The 25,151-nt window shown below is 37.8% G+C and overlaps 3 protein-coding genes and 1 long non-coding RNA gene across 4 annotated transcripts; 2 read left to right on the forward strand and 2 right to left on the reverse strand.

Moving 5' to 3' along the window:
* Positions 1-1,250: 1,250 nt before the first annotated feature.
* Positions 1,251-4,531, forward strand: LOC145234786 (solute carrier family 2, facilitated glucose transporter member 9-like). Its single transcript, XM_080099525.1, has 10 exons — positions 1,251-1,315; positions 1,393-1,524; positions 1,751-2,018; positions 2,114-2,235; positions 2,304-2,474; positions 2,548-2,645; positions 2,812-2,983; positions 3,404-3,567; positions 3,751-3,895; positions 3,981-4,531. The coding sequence occupies exons 1-10, from the start codon at positions 1,277-1,279 to the stop codon at positions 4,107-4,109; spliced, it is 1,440 nt and encodes a 479-aa protein (XP_079955651.1). The 5' UTR covers positions 1,251-1,276; the 3' UTR covers positions 4,110-4,531.
* A 2,132-nt stretch (positions 4,532-6,663) lies between these two features.
* Positions 6,664-25,050, reverse strand: LOC145225233 (uncharacterized). The gene is made up of 23 exons (XM_080091925.1): positions 24,660-25,050; positions 23,096-23,342; positions 22,871-23,013; positions 22,456-22,683; positions 21,997-22,200; positions 21,611-21,893; positions 21,431-21,487; positions 21,031-21,356; positions 20,732-20,925; positions 20,415-20,627; positions 20,159-20,297; positions 19,023-20,018; positions 18,680-18,842; positions 18,208-18,602; positions 17,248-17,459; positions 16,650-16,927; positions 16,381-16,509; positions 16,224-16,322; positions 14,711-15,559; positions 14,302-14,643; positions 13,848-14,088; positions 11,945-13,696; positions 6,664-7,140 (listed from the first exon to the last, which is right to left on the reverse strand). Exons 1-22 carry the CDS (start codon positions 24,666-24,668, stop codon positions 13,279-13,281), a joined length of 6,165 nt encoding a protein of 2,054 aa, XP_079948051.1. The 5' UTR covers positions 24,669-25,050; the 3' UTR covers positions 6,664-7,140; positions 11,945-13,278.
* On the reverse strand, positions 7,459-10,343 carry LOC145225244 (uncharacterized). Its single transcript, XM_080091932.1, has 4 exons — positions 9,793-10,343; positions 9,384-9,725; positions 8,930-9,170; positions 7,459-8,778 (listed from the first exon to the last, which is right to left on the reverse strand). The coding sequence occupies exons 1-4, from the start codon at positions 9,854-9,856 to the stop codon at positions 8,652-8,654; spliced, it is 774 nt and encodes a 257-aa protein (XP_079948058.1). The 5' UTR covers positions 9,857-10,343; the 3' UTR covers positions 7,459-8,651.
* Positions 19,586-20,163, forward strand: LOC145225268 (uncharacterized). Its single transcript, XR_013859839.1, has 2 exons — positions 19,586-19,652; positions 19,939-20,163. It is a non-coding gene; the product is annotated as an uncharacterized LOC145225268 (long non-coding RNA).
* Positions 25,051-25,151: the final 101 nt, after the last annotated feature.

A 25,151-nucleotide genomic window follows, 5' to 3' on the forward strand; every position in this document is an offset into this window, starting at 1 on the left:
GCCAGAGTTTCATTTACAAGTCCATCACTTAGGACCTAATGACGCTTCGCCATTTAAGCTGTTAAAGCATCAAAGGCTGCAGCTTCGGCTTTTTGAGTAGCAAGCGCAGTAGTTTTAACACCCTTTAAGGACGATGGACCGTGGATATTTCTATAGCTAATCCGATTGCATCTCTTCATGTTTAAAATTGTTTTCTATCTGCAGCAACTTCTCAACCTTAAATTTTTTGATCTTATAATGTTTAAATCAATGTGAGTGCCCACACTTGAGTACGTTTAGGTGTGTATGCAATGAGTATTTTAACTAACTTACATGTCTTACTAGTCCAAGTGCCCGTTAAAATCACTTGTCTATTTATATTTAATTACAATAAACATTGGTTCCGGCTTATAATTTTGACTCTATGGATGATCACGAAAGGTTGGGTAACCTATGAAATGTCAGGTGCAACACATATTTGTTGTGTTGTATACTTTGCTTCACGGGTGTTTTTGTGTGATTTGGCATGTTTTAGGCTTGGATCGGCTTGTTTTTTGTAGTTGTGGTTTAAGCACGTTATGTTGCCGGTCCCCATTGGCAACACGAAGCGGAAAACGCAATATTCAAACCCTTATTCCGTTTAAACAACACACAAACACATGCGAAACTGGTTTAATTTCACAACTAAAAATTTCTCATATCTTTTTCTTTCGATTCTTAAGAAACAAGAAATTCATAAAAGCAACAGGCTGATGTTTATTATATATTTCTGTGTAACATATACTTCAAGCATTTTAGTGCATATTTTAAAGTTCTTGCGCCGCTCGTGGTATGTCACATGTATTAGGACATTTTTTTATGAAGTAACCACAAACATAAGTGACGGTATTTTTGTAATATACGTCACCTTTTATATTCGTTATATTTCAAACCTATAGCGGCTCAATGCATTAGTTATCAATGTGCCCGAACGTTAACATGTCTGCCCAACCGGATTATAAGCAATTCACAACTTCGTAAAGGTTTTTTACACCTGACAATTATTTAGATTACGCTCTGATGGCAACCAAACTGAAAATGCTTATCTCATCTTTTTTTCCTGAATGACCACGAAAAAGGTTTGAGGTCGAACACACTTTGAGCAAACATAAAATTGGTCAAAGGTGGTTTGCTGTTACAGCTATCTAGGTACCTGTCAAACATTGAAACATTATAGTGGAGACACTATTTTATAGTAGTCATATATATTAGCACGTTTGAACAGTATAAGAAATAACAGTGTATTCTTCTCAGGTAGATGATAAAGAAGTGCTACAGAAAGATGGTTAAAGAACTTGTAAGTTTTTTTCATTTTGCTGTAAATGACATCAATTAGTAAACTTGTCAGTAAGCCTACTAAACTACTCGTTAAAGGATAACTCATGGTGGGCAGTGTTCGTGTTGTTTGTTATAAACCCGATGACTTTTGTCACCGCTGGATACCACTTCTGCGCTACTGGACCAATCGTCCCAGTTCTTCGGTTTATGTATAACACCACCTACACGGTAAGTTGCCAAAAAGAAAAACTAATGAAAAGGTCACGTAAAAAAGGTGCTTGTTCAATGGCACAATCAGGTGTTTATAACAAGTTTTCCAAACACAATAGAATATTTTGATGTAAGTTACTTTAATAATTATAAATTACAGCAAAATACAAAGGTGACCCAACCAACCATACCACATATTTCTCATATAATTTTGTTATCGTGATTGTTTGTTGATCTCCTGTAGGAACGGCATGGTCAATCGCTTCCTGAGGACACTTGGCTTGTGTTCTTTTCTTTAACAATGTCCATCTTTATTGCCGGAGCACTTGTCGGAGGAACCAGTATCAAAATTCTTCTCTCTTTAATGTCTGGTAAACGTCTGATGCAAGTTTGTCACGTGACGTACATTTTGGGAATTCTTGTCCTGTCAGTGGCTGGTGGAATGACGTGGTCTTACGAGACTATGATCATTGGTCGCTTTGTTATCGGGCTCCCTATAGGAATGTACTACGGTAAATAATAGGTGCTTGTTGTATTAAAAAAAAGAATTTATGTGAAGAATGAAGCTTGTTAAAAATGCTTGTACAACAAGTTGTATCATTTTTAGCACTTATACCCACTATGACATCTGAACTGAGTTCACGCAAAACGGCTGCAGAGTGGCAAAGTTATGGAGGAATAGCATTGCCAGTCGGATGTCTTCTGGGTGTTTTTTTTGCTCATCCCAAGGTGCCCTAATCTTGGCTAAATGTTTAAAACCATTTGCGATAATTTTCAATAAAAGTCCGTATGATCAGGTACTTGGGAATATTGCCCTTTGGCCTGTTCTTTACGCTATTTCGTCCATTCCGTCCATCATGTATCTCATTTCAAGCCATTGGATTCCGGAATCTCCATTTTACTTAATCAGAAAGTCAAAGACTGAGGAAGCAATGCAGGCATTACAAAAACTGCGCCAAGGAAGTTCGGTGAGTTGGTTACTGTAATATGCGCCTAACATTTAAAACAACGACTACATTAATTGATATTTTTTGAAATAAGGCTGAATGTAAAGCGGAGCTGTACGCGATTGAAACAGAGGTGAACAAAAGCACCAAAATTGTTGGAACTAGAAAACTTTTCACCACAAAGCAATACAGGTGTGTAGCAAATTTAGTTCAGGATGCTGAGCGACTTGCCTTACTCAGTTGAATAAGCAAGAGCATAACTAAAACATCAGACGAAAGCATCGCAAAATCCTAAGTGTAAATAAATGTCTAACCGTTTGTTCTTCCTATCCCACATTAAAAACATTTTTTTGTGTAGAAACCAAGCTTTGACAGTAATAGCAGTGTTCGCTGGTCTTCAGTTCACTGGTGCCACCAACTTTATTATTTACACCGACCAAGTTTTTCTTCAGGCAAATATCAGTGCAGAAAATGTGACGTTTTGTACAATTGGAGTTGTTGCTTTGGAAGTAATTGCAGGAATTTTCGGGGTAAGTATCTTTAAAGTGAAAAAATAACCCACAACGTTTTTGTAAACAATACCTGAAATTTGAGACAAAAAGTACTGCTATCAGATCCGATACATGAAACAAGATTTACTGTTAATTTGCGATGTGTTGGAGAGAATAAAAACTTGACCCGTTGTACATTTCTTGTTATATCCTCTATAAAGCTGCAGTTTTAAGATCTCGCTTTTACTTTCCATTTTTGTTGTAACCACAACCTATTAAATTGAAGAAAAACTAAAATTTAAGCATATTTTTTTTTAATCTTTTTGCCCAGTAAGACTTAGACTTATTAATACAAGAATTAAAAAGAAAACTTATTTTGTCTCCGTAAATCGACGTACCTTGTGTTGCAAAAGCTTGCTATCAAGTGATGTAATGTCTTTTTAACACAATATTTTCCAGTCCAGACTCGTGAAACGATTTGGCGCTACAAGGGTCAGTATTGGTGCAACAATCTTCATCATATTTTCTCTGGCCCTGTTTACTATTAGCCAGGCGACCTTTCATCTTGCACCAACAGTCATGCCCTACATTGCCATCGTATCCGTTGCAGTTTTCCTGGTCGCGTAAGTTCTCCATCAACTAAAAATACAATTGCAAATAGTATTTACAAACAAATTTGAGCTCTTCTGTAATTTTGTGTGGGTGATTCAAACACAAGTGAAGAATCGATTGCAAAACTAAACATTGACTCTTTAAATTGCAAGTGAATCATACCACTTCACGCAATTATTTTCCATCTTCCCAAGGTTTTTCGGTGGAACACAATTAACCGCACTTGTGCTTGCTGGAGATTTGACAATTGAACCAACTCGCCCCACAGTTTTGGCGTTCGCTACATTTGTCATGTGGATTCTGAGTTGGTTTATCGGTTTCATTCCCCCCTATTTGCAGGTTAGTGGAACGCATTTGACTGCGTTGTACTGCAAACAACTATTTGGACAGCGTCGTCGTGAAATTGTACATTTAATTCTTCCAGGTTGCATTGGGAGCATATTCGATGACGATTTGGCTTGGATGCTCAATTCTCTACCTCATTTTCCAACTTGTTTACTTACCAGAAACAAAAGGAAAAAGTATTGATGAAATACAAACACACTTTAAGTAATGCATAGAGTTAAGTGTTTGCAGTATATACACAACTGACAAAAAGGTGAAAAAAGGAATGTATGATAAGCTTTCTAACGTATTAGGAAAAGCTCTCGCTTTTGGTGCAGGTTTAATCGCTAGCACAATATGTTTGCAAATTAAGCAGAACTAACGTCTTCTTTTGTTTGTTTTCCGTGTTTATAATTACTGGATTGTGTTGATCTTTTTCTTTTTCTTGGTACGTTCGTTAGCCAGCAGTAAATGTACGTGTAGCAAAGAATGGCGCCCCCAGTGCAACTTTGAAAAAGGGCTATCTTTGAATCATACATTATGTTACAAAAATGTAGTGCGTTTATCACAAGACTTCCAATTTAACGATTTTTGTGTAATTTTTTTCTTGTGTTATTGTATTATAAAGGCAACAATTACTTCGCTATTTAATGAATACAATGGAAATGAATCGCTGTTTTCTTTCTTGAATTTGGCAAAAGTTATGTAATAGTTTCTTATGTGTTTAATTTTTTTTTAATTATTGGTTTCAGCGGAGCTCATATATTAAGTTATATTTTTTCGTTTTTGATCGCTCCTCAAAACAATGCGACCAAAATGTTAATAACGACGTCCCAAAGTGAAAATGTAGGGATTGTATGCGATTAAGTTTTTTTGTGAGTCACCGGACAATGACGTCTGTAATTTCCAACAGCATACGTCCTGTTTCGACTTTCCTTTTTTAAATATTTTGTTCGAATTTTTCGCTGACGAAAACCAAGATCACATGACAATAATCCGCAGTTATCTCACTTCCCGAACCCCTCTGCGAACAAGCAAGACTGTGGCCCGTTTGATTACTAGTGCGCTCCTGCCGTATGTAAACAACAAGCAAAAAATGCGGTTCTTATCGGCTCTTGGAAGTTATTTCATATACCCCATGTAGAAGGTGTGTTTCGGTAGTTATCGCTAAACTTGAATTAGTTTTATAAAGAATGCCGCATCCCACCAGCAAAATAACATGTTATAAATAATTTGTTCAAATTGGTCGACAGGCCAAGTAGAAAAGACGAAAAGCGTTGGTGATGAAAAATACTAATTGTTCAGTAGAGAAGCAAGTTACCAAAGCTTATAATATAGACAGCGATTCTGAGTCTGATACACTAAACTGTAGTCCATTAACCGAACTTACGTAATACAAATATGTAGTTATGTAATAATTGTTAATTTTGTCCTAGGCTTTCTTTCAAAGCTCAAATCGAGTTATTACGACGTTACGATATTATTTTGGCAACCTTGAAATTTAATCGTTATATGTTTGTTAATCGTCGATAAAGACGAACACATAAACGAGAAAATTATTCGGTTTCAGTAACGCTCTAAAGCTAACCTTCTTTACTATTTTTAAGTGTTCTGGTTCTTGCATAATTAAAATACCACACAAAATTATGCATCAATTTGACATCACGATGACAACATTTTCGACTGTTCAAACAATATAGTACGTCACTCCAAACGTTTCTTTATATGTGAGGATTTAATCAGTCGGCACACTTCGATGATTATGCTGCCGAGTTATTTTATCGGTGTTGCCGGTTTTGCTCATGTAGCAACCTCCAAAATTGCGTCTTTGTCGGTAAACAACAGTCAACGTCTTGATATTTGCTTTTTGTTCGTTTCTTGCATGATGCGCATGCGGAAAGTTGTCCGATGTGAAAAACAGATTGCGTGAAGTGGTAAGCCGTCTATAGCGTCGTAGCTCATTGCAGCTACAAATCCACAACGCACCATGCAACGTCAGCGCTTTTGACACCATTGGTGCCAGCACAATTTTGTTTGCTAAAAATATATCTACTAAGATAATCATAGTTTGCATCACACACTCTTTAAAGTAACTGACAGATCATTTCGGTCTTTTTGTTTATTTTATTTTTTTCAGATCATGTCTGAGTCAGGCATTGAATTTCCACATAAAACATACAAGGGTGGGTGGCTTAGCACATATGGCGTTTGCTCATACACTGAGACGCATTTTGGAATATACAACGTCCAAACACGTGATTTCCCAATGGAAAACTATGCATAGCGCCTCGTTGGTCGACAAGCCCGTATTTGGTGTGCACGCAATGTTTTATTCTTCGCTACAACTGCAAGTCCAACACCAATATCGGTGCCAATTCGAGTGTAACTGGCCACTTCTTCTTTCGAGTAAATGTCTCTGCCTTTCCCGACTTGGCAGCGATATTGGTGCTGAACTTGTAGTTGTAGCGAAGCATAAAACATTGCGTGCAAACCAAATACGGGCTTTCGAGTAAATGTCTTTCTCTCTCTTTTTTAAATATTGTCGATTTGTCAATTGCAGCAATCCCAAAATGTCTCAAAGAGATCCAATTTTTTTCGCTTTTTTAAAAACCCCAAATGCATACAAAATAAGGTCTTGAAGGTTTTATCGTAAGTTCAAATCATTTATTATTTTATGGAAATTTCAAATATGGCTTTTTCTGTGTTACCAATGCCAAAACCAAAACAGCCTCATTTTTACCAAACTAAGCTTGCTGCATCAATTCTAAAATAAACAAAAACCATACACTAAAAAAGCATGAAGTTTATTGTTCAGTCAACAAACGAAAATGATAATATTGCACATAAAAAGTCACAGTTTGTAATTTTGAAGCGTGTGGTACCGCTCAAAACAATCCCCAGGTTGCTGTTGCATAGAAATCAGCAGCATTTAGCCCATTGCTTCGCTCCGTTGCTCCGTTGTTGCAACGCATTTACCTTCCAGGGAGGTATTTGGATCTTATTACATGACAAATATAGACCTTCCAGGTAGGTCCTTTGGCACGCGATTTTGCAATGGAAAACTATGCTCAGCGCAAAGTAGGTCGACAAGCACGTATTTGGGTTGCACGCAATGTTTCATGCTTTACTGCACTTCTTTTTTTGGAGTACCGTTAGCCTAAATCAGGTGTGCACAACCTTTTTGCTATAGGACGGCCTGATCGCAAATCTTTATTTCACCAACGGCCGCCAACACCCTCCATGTTTTTGTTTCAAAATTACTGTGAAGAAATATAATTTTGTCATACATATATATATATATATATATATATATCATATCATTTAATGGAGTCTAAAAACAAATTAAATTCTAAGCTGATGCACAGATTGATGGGATTTCGTAATGGACAACTTTATTCTTAGCGCCACCTCGGTCAACAAGGCGCACCATCGTATCTGGTGCGCACGCAATGTTTTATGCTTCGCTAGAACTGCAAAGTTCAACACCTGCAATGTTGGTGCCAAGTCGGGTGTAACACTTCTTCTTTGCAGTCTTTCTCTGTCTTTTTAAAAACTTCAGTATATATACAGTGTAAGAGTTTAGACTAACACACCCAACTGTGTATTTCGCGTGCGTTTACGTTGTAGATCGCTGTATTTTATGTCTCAATGCGAATGCTAAATTATTTAACTAGTGTTTTGCTAAATATATTTCTAACCATATAAAATGCAGTGGCGTTGTACTTTACTTCAAGATAGGCAATCCTTATGTGTGAAATAAATGAGACTTAATTACTAGCTGATGGTCGTAAAACAATACATTAGATTTGTAACAGGCAGCATAAGGCGCAAAAACGACATACAAACTGTAGTGTAATAAAGGACCGTTTTGTCGTCACAAAGTTGCCAAATTTGACCTAAAAAAATTTTGGAAATACATTAGGCTCCTCGCAGTACTCCGAGAATCGCTATGCGGACTCGAGTTATCTGTCCGACATATCAACGATCAAGAAATTTACAGCGTATGTGGCCGCAATCAAAAGACCGTCGAGGTCCACATCCAACGCCTCAAAGGTCCGGATGTGGACCGCGGTCAGCCATTTGAGTAGCCCTGCTATAGGATGTATTTACAATATGTTAATTCGAACTTAGGTCATCTTATACGTGATACGATGGTTACATAAGAAGACACGACACCAATAAGAACTGAATTTCGGCAGAAAAGACACACGCTATATACACTGCAGACGGGTCTCACAAGACCCCAAAAAATGTCGACCACGCTTGCGAAATCGTGTGCAATCGTGACAAAGCGATTACTAAAAGAAATGGCGATTCACTCAATTAAGGGAGATGCGAGCGACTTAAAGAAACTTAAATAGTTAGCAGAAACACAACGAGCCAACGTCTACCTATGCAGCAATGCGTTAAAGCGTTGCACGAACCAACGCCGGGACGGTACGTAAAATTTTCCATTTCAAATCGATGCCGGTTTGCTCTTAAAAACAAGAGTTTAAATAAAAGCGCTGTAAGACCATTTTACCTATCCTATGGCTTAAAACATTTTGATTGCAATGACATAAGTGACTTAATTTTAACCCAAATGTTATGACGTCATTATATTGTCATATCGGCCTATGTAACAAGTATCCATTCTAACCATCGCCATACCATATGTAAGGCAAGGAATGTCTCTACAAGTATTAAATTACATTGTGGACTATTGTGTGTAGGCTCCTATTCACATCGACTCTGGATGGTGGGGTGACGTCAGACTGTCAAAAATCTCTGGTTACGGTGAAGTTGCTCCTAAAACTTTGAACCGCAGCTTTGACCAAAAATGATAAGTTAGGCCTGACGTGTAGCTATTTGTCACATGAGCTGCTCCATCCATCCAGTGAAATGACATTATGCCGTATCTGTAGCAAAATCAAGTGTTTAGGATTTTTTACTTTCTGCTAGCTGTTACTCGAACACTTAGTTGATATTTTTCTTTTGTCAATGACACAACTATAAAACAGAAAACGTTGCTTGCTACGTATATTGATAACATTGGGCACAGAAAGGTACCTGCTCTCTCCTGCCACCTGTTGTTCGAGAGCAGGTTTCAATTTCCGCATAAGACGGAGAATTCTCGACGGGTGAATTTTGAGAGCGCGATTGTTTTTCAAAATGGTGTAGTGTGACGCAATTCGTTCCCCGTTTGTTGCATGGACAATACTATCCGAGTAAAGTTTGCGTTGCATGTTTTGTGGACCTTCCACTTTGTCATTTTTGTCTTTTTTGTCTTCACTATTGTCCCTTGTTGCGTCTGAAAAACGCATTTTGAGTAGCAATGAAGTTTAATTGTTGCCTAAATCTGAAATCTGCTTCTAAATATTAGATTACTATTAGAAACCGGTCAATTATCCTGAAAACCCGTTAATTGTCCTGTGTAAAGTCATAAAATTTTAAGTAAACTTATTCTGGTAATTTATTTTTAAACTTGGCTCTGAAAATGTTTACATAAAAATAAATAATTCACCTTTTATTCGCTTCTCTCTTAACTTCCTTATTATAGTTCTCCATTCACCAGTATCATTTGTCTCATGAGCGATTTGCTTTTCAGAAACGATTTTAGTTTTCACAACCTTTTCTTGAGGCATATATTCTTGATCGTGGATTGTCTCGTCTCTGTTGCTCTCCGGGGCTTGTTCTCCTTCAATAAATCCTGAGTCTTGCACGTCTGATTGACGTCTAGAAGATTCGGAAGAAATTCGTACTTCTTTGTCAAGGGTCATATAACGTGGTGACGTCATAGAGTCTTCACGAAAGCTAGAAAAATCGGATGTAATGGATTGTTGTGATTGAAGTGACACGGAGTAATCTGTAAAACAATATAATCGAAAATAATAAATGCTGTCAATTAAAACTGCATTTGATCGGCAACTTACCAGAATTTTTCAAAGTGCTGGTTGATGAACGATTTAACTTGTGCAGCACTCTTAACGCTGACATGCGCTGCAAACTCCTCGTCGAATGTTGATTCAGTGAACTAAGACTGCTTATGCGATAATCACTTGATTGAAAATTGCTTGATAGTGATTGATTGCTTGTGGTCGAGGTTTTTCTTCAGACATTGTTCGAAACATATTCACCACTCGGAATTTTAAAATCAGCGATTGGCCAAATTTTGTTAAATAAGACCACTTGTCGAATTATGTGCAGCATACAGTGTTATGACATTGTTTTCAATAGGTCCTGTTTTGACTTTCCTTTTTTAAACATTTCTTTCGAATTCTTTCCTGACGAAAACCAAGATGGCATGACAATAATCCGCAGTTATCTCACTTCCCGAACCCCTCCGCAAACGAGTAAGACTTCGGCCCGTTTGATCACTAGGACGCTGTGAGCTCCCGCCGCTTGTAAGCAACAAGCAAAAACCTCTTGGATTTTATTTTATATGTCCCTTTTAGAAGGTGTGTTTTGGTAGTTATCGGTAAATTTGAATTAGTTTTAGAAAGAATGCCGCATCCCGCCAGCAAAAGAATATGTTCTAAATAAATGGTTTGATCAAATTGGTGGACAAGCCAAAAGGAAAAGACGAAAAGTGTTGCTAATGAAAAATACTAATTTGCCAGAAGAGAAGCAAATTACCAAAACTTAAAAAATAGACAGCGATTCATCTGAATTTGATACAATAAACTGATTTAATACTTTTTTGTCCTGGGCTTTGTTTAATTGTATTTTTCGACAATCAGGTGGCAGTCCGAGAACTTTCAAAACTCAAAGCGATTTATTACAACGTTAGGACATTATTTTTGCAACCTTAAAATTTATTCGTTAGATGTTTGTTAATCGTCGATAAAGACGAACACATAAACGAGCTGAAATTAAAAATTAATCGGTTTCAGTAACGCTTTGAAATTAACCTTCATTACTATTTGTTAAGTGTTCTATTTCTTGCATTATTGAAATACCACACAAAATCACGTCGCATCAATTTGACGTCACGATGACAACATTTTCGACTGTCCAAACAATATAGTACGTCACTCCAAACATTCCTTTATATGTGAAATTTAGTCAGTCGGCACACTTTTGATGATTATGCTGCCGAGTTATTTTATCGGTGTCGCCGGTTTCGCCAATGTAGCAACCTCCAAAATTGCGTACTTGTCGGTAAACAACTCTCAACTTGATATTTGCTTGAAGGCAAATATAAGAACACAAATAAGTTTGTTCGTTACGTGTATGATGCGCATGCGGACAGTTGTTCGATGTGAAATACAGACCGCTAGAAGCCGTATGCCGTCTGTAGCGTCGTAGCTCATTGCAGCTACACATCCACAACGCACTATTGTAACGTCAGTAATGCAACGCTTTTGACATCGGTTAGCGCCAGCACAATTTTGTTTGTTAAAAATATACCAACAGAGAACATCATAGTTTGCATCACACACTCTTTAAAGTAACTGACGCTCTACTTGATTTTTTAGATCATGTCTGAGCCATGCATTGAATTTACACACAAACATACACAAGGGTGGGGGCTTAGCACATATATGATGTTTGCCCATACACTAAGACGTGTTTTGAAGTATATATGTCTACTTACTTTGTTTTGCGTTGGGTCCCATTATCGTTTACATGGTTGGTTTGACACAACAAGAGTGGGATAAAAAATTATTGCTCATCGGACTTAACAAGCATACCACGTGACAACTTCAGTAAACTGGGCTATTCCAACTTTGGCTATATATTTACACCTGTCAATGGCCGGAAACATATTTTCTGTTTTGTCAAGAAGGAACTTGAATGAAGATGATTTCAAGGTAAAGGCATTTTTACCTCAGTTTAAACACTGGTTTAGTGTTTGTTGTTCAGTTGCTATATATAAGAGATGAGTTTAAGCGCAAAACGCATAAACATGAAGATGCTAAAATAGTAGCTTCAAGTACTATTTCGTAAATCTTGCTATATGCACCAAAAGGTATAAAATGCTGTTAGTCAAAGTGTTGGGTGATGTTTGCTTTTTTGAGTATCCATTCTAACCATCGCGATAACATATGTAAGGAAGGAATGTCTCTACAAATATTAAATTACATTGTGGACTATTGTGTATAGGCTCCTATTCACATCGACTCTGGATGGTGGGGTGACGTCAGACTGTCAAAAATCTCTGGTTACGGTGAAGTTGCTCTTAAAACTTCTAACCGCAGCTTTGACCAAAAATGGTAAGCCTAGGTTTTCAAATTGTTACAGAGGAAAACTATTAATTCCTTGGAAAATAATTTTGTGTAAAAGCTGATTGACACATATATTTAGGTTTCAAAATGAAGGTAAAGTTCACAAAGCCGCCTGCAAACATACACAAATCGTCGATATGTTGGGATGTTTAACCATTCATGATCAATTAAATCTGGTGATGGAATATCTTCCTGGTGGAAATCGTCAAACCTTACTTCTTAACCATAACGTTGATTTGACTTTCTTTTTGCGTCAGCGTATGTGTCATGACATTTCGTTGGGTCTACGTCATTTCCATAATCTACCTTCTGGAAACTGTATCATACACAATGACATTAAACCTGACAACATACTTCTTACTAGTGACATGAGATGCAAAATTACTGATTTCGGATGTAGCAAAATGTATGATAAAAATGGAAAGTTTGTCGTTGGTTGCCCAATCAATCTTTTCTGGATTCCGTGTTCACCTCCAGAAAAACTTCGTCACCACCCTATCGCTACTCCCGGAAGACCTGCCCTGACACCATCCGATACCATTCTTTTTACGATGGGGTACATCGAAACAAACTTACGGATAAGGAGCTATACTCAACGTTCACAGATGATGGTCCATATTTTCCACATGACAGTGTCGACATATTTGGATTGGGAATGTGAATTTACATGTTGGTATGTCGCAAGCAGCCTTGGCCGTACTCGGCAAAGGATTACGATGTTCTCATTGAAAAAGTAGTGAACGATGAGCGCCCGGACGTATCTGGAAGGGATTTGCTAAGTGCACAACTGCTCGTTGACGTCATGGTCCCTTGCTGGGAACAGGATCCACGTGATCGACCGACAGCGCGGCAAATTTGTGAAAATTTGCAGGGTCGTGCTAACAATGTAGAGTCGTTTAATTTAATAAAGCCAATATAATTGTAACGACGGTAACTTTAAACCGTTGTCCAAATCTAAGTCTTGGTTTTGAGTGTCTTGTACTTTAGAATGGTGCTTAAATGCATTAACATGACCCTATTTCATTTACACCCCAGGGCACCTAGGTTTCGTTTGTATTTGACGTTTATGATACTGCATCGCCATTTTTCGATGTTTTCAACGATACATTAGTAATCTCGACTCCTGGTGTATAAAATAAAAACGTTGAATTTAATTACAGCTATTCAGCTATTGGCGTTTGTACAAGTGACCTAAAAGCTTGCTACAGGAGTTGCTGGTGGGGCAATAACACCCCCCAGTTTTGTGTCTGCATCTTCTGCTGGTGAACGCCGCAGCTTTTCACATGATGGTAGTTTCAGCATCAAGGTAGTCTTCCCATTGTCAAATGTTGTAATTTTAGTCTCTAGCTCATCCAATTTTTGCTGTTTTTGAAATGTTGTCCTCTCTTCTCTTTCTTTGGAACAAGCTTTGTTTAACAACGTGGACAAACGTCTGCCGCGAGAAACGTCTCTTTCAGAGGACTTTGAAGCAAGGTTGTTTTGTGAATAGGTGCTATGAATTGAGAATTTTTCGCCTTGTTGAAAACGTGGAGTAACCGTAGGTGATGACGTGTAGCTATTTGTCACATGCGCTGCTCCATCCATCCAGTGAAACGACATTATGCCATATCTGTAGCAAAATCAAGTGTTTAGGATTTTTTACTTTCTGCTAGCTGTTACTCGAACACTTAGTTGATATTTTTCTATTGTCAATGACACAACTATAAAACAGAAAACGTTGCTTGCTACGTGTATTGATAACATTGGGCACAGAAAGGTACCTGCTCTCTCCTGCCACCTGTTGTTCGAGAGCAGGTTTCAATTTCCGCATCAGACGGAGAATTCTCGACGGGTGAATTTTGAGTGCGCGATTGTTTTTCAAAATGGTGTAGTGTGACGCAATTCGTTCCCCGTTTGTTGCATGGACAATACTTTCCGAGTAAAGTTTGCGTTGCATGTTTTGTGGACCTTCCACTTTGTCATTTTTGTCTTTTTTGTCTTCACTATTGTCCCTTGTTGCGTCTGAAAAACGCATTTTGAATAGCTATGAAGTTTAATTGTTGCCTAAATCTGAAATCTGCATCTAAATATTAGCTTACTATTAGAAACCGGTCAATTATCCTGAAAACCCGTTAATTGTCCTGTGTAAAGTCATAAAATTTTAAGTAAACTTATTCTGGTAATTTATTTTTAAACTTGGCTCTGAAAATGTTTACATAAACATAAATTATTCACCTTGTGTTCGCTTCTCTTTTAACTTCCTTATTATAGTTCTCCATTCACCAGTATCATTTGTCTCATGAACGATTTTCTTTTCAGAAACGATTTTAGTTTTCACAACCTTTTCTTGAGGTATATATTCTTGATCGTGGATTGTCTCGTCTCTGTTGCTCTCCTGGGCTTGTTCTCCTTCAATAAATCCTGAGTCTTGCACGTCTGATTGACGTCTAGAAGATTCGGAAGAAATTCGTACTTCTTTGTCAAGGGTCATATAACGTGGTGACGTCATAGAGTCTTCACGAAAGCTTGAAAAATCGGATGTAATGGACTGTTGTGATTGAAATGACACGGAGTAATCTGTAAAACAATATAATCGAAAATAATAAATGCTGTCAATTAAAACTGCATTTGATCGGCAACTTACCAGAATTTTTTAAAGTGCTGGTTGATGAACGATTTAACTTGTGCAGCACTCTTAACGCTGACATGCGCTGCAAACTCCTCGTCGAATGTTGATTCAGTGAACTAAGACTGCTTATGCGATAATCACTTGATTGAAAATTGCTTGATAGTGATTGGTTGCTTGTGGTCGAAGTTTTTCTTCTGACATTGTTTGAAACATATTCACCACTCGGAATTTTAAGAATCAGCGATTCGCTACTGCTGGTATTTACTTGTTTGGTGCTACTACGCTGCCTGAGATGGATCTTTTGGAAATCGCTTGCTGATGATTGGTTGTTGTTGGTCGCTTGTCTGAAGCTGATGTTCGAAATGTTGTCACTACTTGGGTATTCGGCACTCATCGACTGGCTGCTGGGATCATTGAGTTTGCTCGTTAAATTTTCCTTCGGCTGATGCATTTGGCTTTTGTCCGTCAGGTTACTGTCGCTGGTGTGATTGGGTTCTTTGAATATTTCTTCTGGATCATGATTACTTCTTAAGTCAGAATGAGCTTTAGTTTGGCAATTTCTTGTTTGTGATTGACTGCTGTTAAATACGTCGTCAGAGCTGTTATAATCAAGTTTTTCCGTGATTAAATTCTCTCTACTCCTAGTGGACGATTTTCGTTCGATTTTATCTTTCAATGGTTTTTCAGCATCCACACTGAGCATCGAAGTAAGATTAACAGAAGAACCAGATAAACTCATTTCAACCAAGTTTGTTGATGTAGGTACTGAATCTCGTGACACACTCGACAAAATACTCTTCATTCCAACATAGTTTGAATAAGACTGAGGTTGCTGAAGTGATAATCTGGGCTTTGGTTCACCTGCTGTAAAAAACAACAAACAATTTTCATAATAATAGTATTAAAAGTAAATTAATAAATAAGTTTTATTTTGTAAAAATAATTCATAAAAAATACCAGTTTAAAACGTGGAAAGCATTTGGAATTTCGGATGCTTTTTGTTTCCTATGTTGGAAACACCCATATTTATGTTGAGTTATACACAAACACATTTATTCTTAGGCTTTCATTTTACAATTCAAAACTGCGTGACCGTGCTACCTTCTGAAAAGCTTAAAACCGCATAAATGAACAGAAGAATTTTTTCGACCACTTTCCAACAGTAGCGAGTAACAACCTTTCAAGTGGTACTTGAAACTTGTTGAACGTGCAGAGAAGCTATAGAAGTGAATGATCTTAACAGATGGGCAAATAAACAACACAGCAAACTCCAGATCGTCATACAAACATCTTGAGGGTGTTATGCTTTACAAATCGTGCATAAAACGAGTTTGTTGCTTAAAACAAATGATTTTACGCATTCACGTTGTATTGCATTTAAATTGATTTACAAGGCGTATGTCGTGTATTTGATATGGCCTCTTAAGAGCAAAATATTACGAAGCAAAAACTTGGACTTGTTTTTGCTTGATGTGTCATTTAATATTTAATATTCTACTTGATGACATACCACAGTTGCATAACTTACATCTTTTGGGCGCCACTACTTCTGTTGCAGGACTCATCATATACGGTCGCTGTTGTTCGCGTGACGTCCTTGCTAGCAAACTCTTTACCGGTTTTCGCTCTGTACACCGTCATGAACTAAAGTTAGGTACAACATAAAAATAAATATGATTTTTTACCACGACTTAAACGGGCTGCAGACGGAAGAAAAGGCAAGCAGTCACGTGTTTCACGCCCGGGTGATTCCTCGCGTTCCAATGGTGTGGGTGCAAAAATTTTTGCAGCAATAGGGGGCAGCAGTCGAGATTCTGTAAACAAATCTTGTATTTTATGCCTTGGAAAACAACTTAACTGCTTATATTGGTTCCAATATGTTTTTCTATACTTGCACACTGTAATGCAAACTATTTATCAAAATCTTCCCACACTTTTTAAACTTTGAGCCCACCCGCTCTAGACAAACGACGACTTCCCGTCTGATTCCTTGAAGAGAAGCGAGATGCATACGAATGTAAATTTAGTTTCTGCATCATTTTTATTAATCCCGCTATCTGGCGTCGCTCGAGAGATTTGGTAGGAATCGCTTTTCTCCAATCAATTTTCGGTGGCGGAAGAATCTCCACGACGCCATCGTCGTTTTCGGGCATTTGATGTTGCAGTATTGGTTTGCTGCGGCGGCGAATGCGACGTTTTTCCGTTGGTGCTGGTTTCTTGAACTTCACAACTCTGGCGACAAAGGTTCACTTTTACCCCAAATTTCGTTTGTAAAAACAGTTTATCGTCTGTTTGAACGTGGTACTGCATTTTTGTAGCATAAAGTGTATTTTTTATTCCAAAACAATAATCTTTATCGAATTCCAGAAGTTGGATATTTATTGTTAATTGAAAGCATAATCTAAAATGATTAGTAACATATAAAAAAATAAAGATTTAGTAACATTTGTCTTTAACGTTTAAAGATCAGTAACATTTATTTTCAGCTTACTTGTTGTTTCACTTGTTCTTTCAAATATCTAAATTCATTTATATCATTTATTTTCACCAACCTGTCATCAATTTTCTGATCTTTAAAGCTTTGTTTTGACGTTACTGATTTTCTTAGCGACGGTAGGGACGTGGTAGATTTTCCAAACACACTGGAGAGCGAAGAGCGACGTGACGACTGTTCTACTTGTTGCTGGGAGGGTGACATAGGTTTTATTATTTCGAAGCCGAAGCGTTCCGCCAACCGTGGGGCGGCTGCTATGGATACGTCGCCCTGTGAATATCTTCGAGTTTTCATTGTTGACAAACCTTTGTTTTCACAATTAACTTTGCCTTGTCGGAAGGTGGTCATCAATTGAGTTTTTCTTTGTTTAGTGACAAAGATGCAACAATTATTTAACTGGTAACTGTTTTTACCTGTGGGTTTATATAATGAACACACCATAAAAACATAAATTGAAAAGGTATGCCTCGTTTTATGCTTGCTAATGCGTATATTTAGCTATTAATACCATTTAAGCATAACTATGGACTGCTCCGTTAAAGATTTGCTACTCACCTAATACATGCACACAGCCAACTAAAAAAATGCACCTTGAAAGTTCAAACCAATATAGAACCAATCGTCACGTTTTTGCGTCATAAAGCACCACAAGTCTACTACTTGATATAGTACCTGTCAAGTCGTGTCTACATTAACCCCGAAACGATCGTGCCTGGCACAAAAGCTGACCTAGTCGTCACCGTAGGGGGTTCCCCATGGCGGAAAGTCAATATTTTGTTTGAAGTTTGCGATGAAAGATGCGCAGTGCAAACATTAAATCCAAACAGACCAAGTTCTGTATTTACTGGGGATTATTGAAAACCAAAGTCGTGGCTATATGCTATTTGGGGGACATTGTAGAGAGACAGCGTATAAAAAAACTTGGTGTTACACCTGTTTTGAGATTTACAAGCTTTGTTTTTTGCTGGATCAATAAAGGTATGATATGCCTAAATAGTTAATTTAACCTAACCCTTACATTTTCAATTCGCTGCTTCACAGAATCTATGGCGGCCTTTTCTTCTTTGACTCTTTCCTGTGGGTCTGGGATCACGCTTTCACCCCCGGTCATTTCACTCAACTCATCGCAAAGCTTCTCCCAAGAATCGATTCCAAATTTTACCTCCAGGATAAGTTTTGCCTTGTCTCGAAGTCCATCGTTATTGTCTGCTAAAAGGCGAAAAAGTTCTTTCTGTATTAAGTCACTTGGAGGGATTCCTGATATAATGGCGTCTAAGGCGTTGTCAGCAAGCTGAACCCGATTAGGATGATTAGCGTGTGGATTTGTGACGTCATAAGATGGTTTTAAAAACTTAGCAAGGTGTTCCTGAACTTTATCCATCGTTTTTGGAGTGAGATTATGCTCTCCACCACCTGGCAAGGAAAAGCATTTGATTCAATTAAAAAGTCGATTTAGGCGAATATTATTTCGACAGAAAGCATAATCTTACTGGCAGAGACTGAATATTCTTGCACGACAACTAACATGTTTTCTATTGCCTTTTCGTGGGCAAAAAGTCTACTTGTATCTCCTTGTTCTAAAAGGGCGTTCATCACTGAATCTGGGGTCACCTCTGTCAATTTCTTGCGGAACCAATGAGCTGAGATTATATCCTAAATATGCTGGACTTTATTATTCGTGTTTTTAAAAAGTGTTTTGAGTTGATGTTTATAACGCATCGTTCTACTTTAGAGGAGTAAAAGTAACCTAGCAAAAATTGATCTGTGGGATAATAAGCAAAAAGAAAATTGTAGTTTTTAAACCACAAAACACATAAACCTGCAGACAACCACCTTTAAAACTTTCGGAATTTCTGCCACCTTCTCCGATGCACGAATTACCGCTGATTGTCGCTGCTCTTTCAACTTCGCTTTTAAATCTTCACGCTTTGATGGCACCGCGCTGGTTGGAGGTTCGCGTTGAACCTTTGAAACTGATGACGTCAAGTCTGACTTGGACGCTCGCACCGGAACTTGCTTTTTGTCTGATTTTTTTGCGATGGACGGCAAATCGTTTCTTTTTTTCTCGTCAATGTCGTGCAACTCCTCCCGCTCCTGGACCTCCTGAAAAAATATTACTTTCCGTGTGGCGTCTTCCTGGGTTCGACTTGCTAGAGATGACATATTGAGGACATCCGGAGACGTCATTCTTGAAGAAGTCTTGCGATCATCCGAAAAGTCCGGAAATGAAGTCAGGCTACTAAAATCGGAAAATCGAAAAGAATCTGTGCTCTCGTAGTCCATATAACAACGGGAGTCGGAAGGAGATGATATAGATGATCCATCATGCAAGGAATGGCTTGGCAAGTCGCCCATAGGCGCAGGATGAAGCTTCCATTCTGCAATGGTTTTTATTTTGGGAGTTGGAGGACGAACCTTTTGTCTGATCACGGAGTTTTGGATATAGCCGTCCGGAGCAATTGGGTATTTACTTTCGAGAATTCGTCTTGCAATTTTTTTATCAAACATACCCGCAAACTCAACTATCTTCAAATAGTGACTGCTTTCTTTCTTTGCAGCATTTATTTCATCATCAAAATCGTTGTTAACTTGTGTATTTAGTTTTTCTGTGGATTGATGTTTTGCTATTGTAGAGACCTTTCCTGACTCCACTTCTTTCTCACTTATTATTTCATTTTTAACGTTAGTTGCCAATTTTCTGTTAAGTTTGATCACTTTGTTGATAACCAACTTCCATTTCTTTTGCCAGATTTTAGCAGTGTCCGTAGATGACGTACTTTCGGCTTCTGTCACTTGTATTTTGATCATGTGGCCATCAACAGGCGCTGTCTGTATCATATGGAAATGCTTTATGACTTCGTAAACATTTTTGGATTAGGCTCCGGTATAACTATACAGATATGATTACACCAATATGAAAAAAAAATATTCATTGACATTTTGGACTCAAAATAAAAAGTAAACTTTACCGAAATCTTGGCATCGGTTTCCGCAGTTGGTATCTCATGTCTAGGTTTAAGAATAGATTTCGGCTTTAAATCAGGTGAATGTTTTCGTTCAACAGCTTCCAGTGGAGCCTCATTAAGGTCGTATAGGTTGCTGGTAGTCCTTGGTTTAATAAAAGTATGTTTGTCAATTCACATTTCTCGCGGTTCGTTTGTTGAAGAGAGTTAAAAACTAAATATTTTTAAAGAATAAACAGGTTTTAAGTTTATAACTTACTACCTGAGGTCGTCATCATAAGGCACGGCGCATTCGTTGACATCATCAAAAAAGTTTAAGTCGTATATTCGTCGATCCTTTATCATTTGACGCGTCATGAACTTGGACAATTCAACAAAACAAACTCGACCCTTTAGCGCCACCAGTAAATCGCGATCATTCGGAAAACAAACCGCTGTTGGGTAATGAGGAGCAAAGCACAATTCTCTTATCAGTCTGCAAATATTGTTTTAATATTTTATTATTACAATTTGCGTAGTGTAAACATATAATATTTAATTATAGAACATTAAAGCAGAAAAGCGTAGCATTATTTTTACCTGTTGTCTTCATCCCAAATTTTGACACATCCATCGTCACTTGCACTAACAAAACAATTCAAAGTAGTCGAACTTTCCATTGATGTCACTGATGACGCATGGTCGTCGTCATGTTGATGTATTTTCAGTGAGTCTGCTTCGTTAATGGGGGTTATTGACGATCGGTTTCCAAACATTGAAGTGCCGTATCGTATCTAACATAATCAAGGTTGAAGACTCATAAATAAAGAATGCACAATATCGCATCTAACACAATTAAGTTGAAGACTAAATAATATAGAATGTACAAATACACTTACCCGGGATAGCTCCTTTACAGTTTGCGAGGTTTGCGTTAAGGCAGTTCTGCGCTTGATTGAGTTCTTGTAAATCGTACTTTTTAGTAAGAGCACAAAAATCCGGTTGTCGCTGTTACATACACACAACCTATCACGAAGGACCGCGAGAAATGCAGAGTCAGCCATGCAAGGTGGAAGAGCGATCTTTAACTCTGGTTCCAGTCGTAATAAAATTGGCTCCTGGTGATTTCTAATGTAGCGGGTTGTGTCAGCAACAATTCTCCAGGTACGGATAGTTGATGATCCCACACTTATTAGATTCTTTTTGCATTTTACTACAATCTCCTCTGCACAAAACATTGATGTTTACTGCTAGAATTTTGATTATATTTGAAAATAACATGTAAATATGTAACGGTACCTGGAGTCAAACTACTATCTGTACCTTTGTCGATTGGTCCAATATACCGCACACCGCCTAAAAAACGGGGTTTTTTGTTACCTAACGCCTTTCAGTTTAATCATTAGTTTCTATAAAATTGCATAATGTGTGGTGTACTTCCAATGTTTTGTGGTGACCAATAACCATTCTAGGTCAAACCTGTATGTGCTTGCATAGTTGTAAACCGAAGACTATTCGGGTGAACCAACGCTATTTGACCGTCCCGCAGACCCGCAAATACTGCTGTAATGCCATCTCGTCGGCCTAAACTAAAAGTCACTGACGTCAAACTAAATACGTCTTGATCATATGGAAGCCCTGGAACGTAACGTCGGGTAGGAAGGCTGGGATTGGTCGAGCAGTTACACTGCATCACGTGACCATCGGTCAGTTTGATGTAAGCAAGATTGAAAAATGGGTCAAAGGTCATGTCGGTAAATGTCTGAGAAAAAATAGTATTGTGCGTAGTTAGTCGCTTTTTATTTGTCTCTGCATTTTCAAAGCTATCTGTGCTGTTACAACAACCAAGCCAACAAGTTGGTTACCTGAAAGGTGGTCATTGGATAAATCATGGTTAACAGAAGTCCTGTAAGTGGTGATAAGACGGCAACTGATCCATCTTCCAAAGACGCGAGAATTTTCCCGGGAATTCCCGCTTCTGGGACTCCCTCGATTCTGGTCAGTTTTACGGCGGACGAATGAAGGACAGAATAGAGAGAGTAAACGTTTGTCAGACGATACAGACTCACCTAAAAACATGAAAATAATAAACATTTTATTCAGTTAAAACAATTCCGTGTTTAGTAAGTCGATTTAATGAATTTTAAACAATCAATTAAAACGTTATTCAAAGTTCTAGTAAAATGGTAAAGATGCATTTTTTCAATCGGTAAGCTGGCAAAAACAAACCAAAAACCATCATCATATATTTTTATAACTTACTAAGTGATAAATAGTAGAAAAGTACAGATGGTAAAATCTAAACAAGCGATTTTCGGTATTACCTGCTGCTTGCTTTGAAAATAAATCAAACTCGGATCAGAACCAAGAAACAAATTTTCAATCTTCTGTCCAGTGTCAATTCGTTGTGTCATCGTAAAAGTCTCTAAGCACCAAACTCGTATCGAGCCATCAGTAGAGGCGCTAATAAGCATGGGGTGAATCGGATGAGCGAGCAGTCCTGTGATTGAACTTAAGTGACCCCGAAGCACATGAACCAGACCGAAGTTGACCTGTTACATGCAGTGTAAACTGAAATACCTTTGCATGTTTTCCATGTTACACAAATATACGACAGAACCAAGCATCTGTACAATAAAAGGTGTAACTCTAGATATGTATTTCGGCATCAATGGTTATCACATAGAAACACAGCCACGCTGCATTTGACGTTTTTAACATTTATCTTTTGCCTCTCACCATGTGCATGATCCGAATCGTACCTTCTCCTCCCCCGGTGACAAAATATCCGAAACGCGCAAAGAAATCGCACCGTGTCAGGGACACGTGGCCGTGCACATGATACGTCTTGCCCGTAGCATTCGACTTTGTTGATCTTGATCCTACTTACGGCGTAATTTAAGTTTTTGTTGATTGAAATCTGCATGATTGACAGAAAAGGCAAAATACGTTAAAAAGTCTCACCCTCATCTGGCAAATCAGTTTTGTGTAAGCTTTTGTCAAAACCATCCAATACTTTGACCTGTGGGTCATAAAGGCGCACCCCCCACAATTGACAACGTTTCATGTAATCAATGGCAAAAATCCCATCATGACACACGGCCACCAAAAGGCGCTGCTTGCCTCCCGAAATTGATGCTTTGTCCCGATAAACTCGCATATGAAACACCCAATCGTCGCTGTGAATGTTACATGAGAACGGTGGAAGAGCCTAAACATAATTTAGTACCGTTTTACATTTATAAATTGCTTTTTAACCCTTTAACTGCGGGGGGCGCATAAATGCGCCCCGAGACATGCCTCGTTGTAAACAGCGATAAAAATCATATCAGTGCGAATATTTTTTCCAACTGGGGTGCGTTTGAAAGCTTATGCATATTGGATTCAATTTATTCGAAAAAAATGATATGTCAGTATTTGAAAAAAATTAATTGCACTAAGGAGAAAGTAAAAATTCGGAAAAAAACATGTTTTTTCCTAATTTTTGTTCTTGAGCCGTTTTTTGTTATTTTACGCTTGGTTGATTCACAGAAAGCTGTTTGGAGTTGATTTCAGGGCTTTGCGTGCGTGTTGCGGCGATCTTTGTTTACAATTTGATATGTGTGCAGCTGAATTGGGCTTGGAAGTGGGTAGTTGGGTGCAGTAAATTTGCCTTGGTTTGCTTGAATATAGTGCTGTATCAGTCAGTTTAGCTACTATTAGTGGTGACAGCAGTTATTTGTCACGAAAACAACTGTTGTAGAAGCCTTTTGACTCGGGAAGTTTATGGTTGCTGACCTATATTTTGATTGTATTTGGTCATCAACTGTATTTATATTTGTCAAATGATGGGAGGATTTGGCCTCATAAATGGACAACAAATACAGAAGAATCAGTGCAAAGTTCCTTTGGAATGCTTGGAAATTGGAATTGTGGTTTTTCTGCTAACTTCTGTGAACTGTGTTTCAAAATTTTACATGTTGTGGTGTAATGATACATAATAAACATCCCATGTACAAACACTTGTGAAAGCATTATGTGTACAGGTATTTGGTAAACATTAGAATAAGTCAGTAAATTGGAAAGATTGCCAATAATTGTTATTAAAAACAAGTTTTATACCCTCAAAAACATTAATTTTGTCCTTTACTACAGTAAAACAAGAAACTAAAATTGTTCATTATGACGTCATGGGCTAATTAATAACGTCATCGAAAAAACACACATCAATATTTTTTTAAGGAATTATTTGTAAAACAACTTGGAACTAATAATTGTAACGAAAAACATAAATAAACTGCAATTTTATGAAAAGACAGAATTGAAATGACGTCATTTCGTAAGTGATGACGTCATTGAAAAAAAAATTTTTTTTAATTGTAGAACATTTTATACCCAACAACTTTCCCAGAGAAAGTTGTTGCCTATCTTCTATCGATTTTGCATTAAACCTTAAAGAGCAAGAGCATGTCTAAACCATAATTTTTGTCAAAAAGAATTCAGCAGTTAAAGGGTTAAATCTATTACAAAGAATAAAAAATTCTTTCACCTGAAGCATTTGTCTTCCTGGTCCATAACCCTCAGGATTTTTCTGTTGAGAAATTCCACCGTGAAGTTTCAGGCTTCCGCGGCGAACTCTGCCAGATGCGGCTGTTTCTAAATAATTTTTCTTTTCCAAAACGAGCACTCTCTGTGCAACTAAGCAGAGTACCTCCTTGCAGCTATGTTTCAGACTGCACAACGACTTTATAATGAGATTTAATTACGTTTAAATCATTTATAATGAGGTTTGACCGTACTCCCTTTACCACATTCAAACCCACTTAGTATTGTTTTCATATAAACGACGACTGCAAAGAAAGCTACGTGGTCTGAAGCGAAAATGCGGCCTACCAGTCAGGTGATAACACTGCTACCAAATCAAGTCCAAAGCATTTTAGTTACCATTCTAACAGCCACAAACCGTCCGAATGCGACGACTTTAGGTTGGTGGAAAGCCGAATTTTCCACGGTTGAATGACCCCAATTCCACCTGTTACTA

This window comes from Phallusia mammillata, chromosome 1, assembly GCF_965637545.1.
Source record: "Phallusia mammillata chromosome 1, kaPhaMamm4.hap1.1, whole genome shotgun sequence".
Classification (NCBI taxonomy): domain Eukaryota; kingdom Metazoa; phylum Chordata; class Ascidiacea; order Phlebobranchia; family Ascidiidae; genus Phallusia; species Phallusia mammillata.

What these genes read in the sequence shown, in the direction of transcription:
- LOC145225233 (XM_080091925.1), bottom strand. An exon ending in CTGTAAAGGAGCTATCCCGG is followed by an intron (nt 20,926 to 21,030) that starts GTAAGTGTATTT and finishes TGATTATGTTAG; the next exon opens with ATACGATACGGCACTTCAAT. An exon ending in AAATTCCGAAAGTTTTAAAG is followed by an intron (nt 18,843 to 19,022) that starts GTGGTTGTCTGC and finishes CAGCATATTTAG; the next exon opens with GATATAATCTCAGCTCATTG.
- LOC145234786 (XM_080099525.1), top strand. Translation starts at nt 1,277, where the DNA reads ATGATAAAGAAGTGCTACAGAAAGATGGTTAAAGAACTT. An exon ending in TTTTTTTTGCTCATCCCAAG is followed by an intron (nt 2,236 to 2,303) that starts GTGCCCTAATCT and finishes CCGTATGATCAG; the next exon opens with GTACTTGGGAATATTGCCCT. An exon ending in TTCACCACAAAGCAATACAG is followed by an intron (nt 2,646 to 2,811) that starts GTGTGTAGCAAA and finishes TTTTTTGTGTAG; the next exon opens with AAACCAAGCTTTGACAGTAA.
- LOC145225244 (XM_080091932.1), bottom strand. Translation starts at nt 9,856, where the DNA reads ATGTCAGCGTTAAGAGTGCTGCACAAGTTAAATCGTTCATCAACCAGC. An exon ending in CAGCACTTTGAAAAATTCTG is followed by an intron (nt 9,726 to 9,792) that starts GTAAGTTGCCGA and finishes ATTGTTTTACAG; the next exon opens with ATTACTCCGTGTCACTTCAA. An exon ending in AAGAGAGAAGCGAATAAAAG is followed by an intron (nt 9,171 to 9,383) that starts GTGAATTATTTA and finishes TGCGTTTTTCAG; the next exon opens with ACGCAACAAGGGACAATAGT.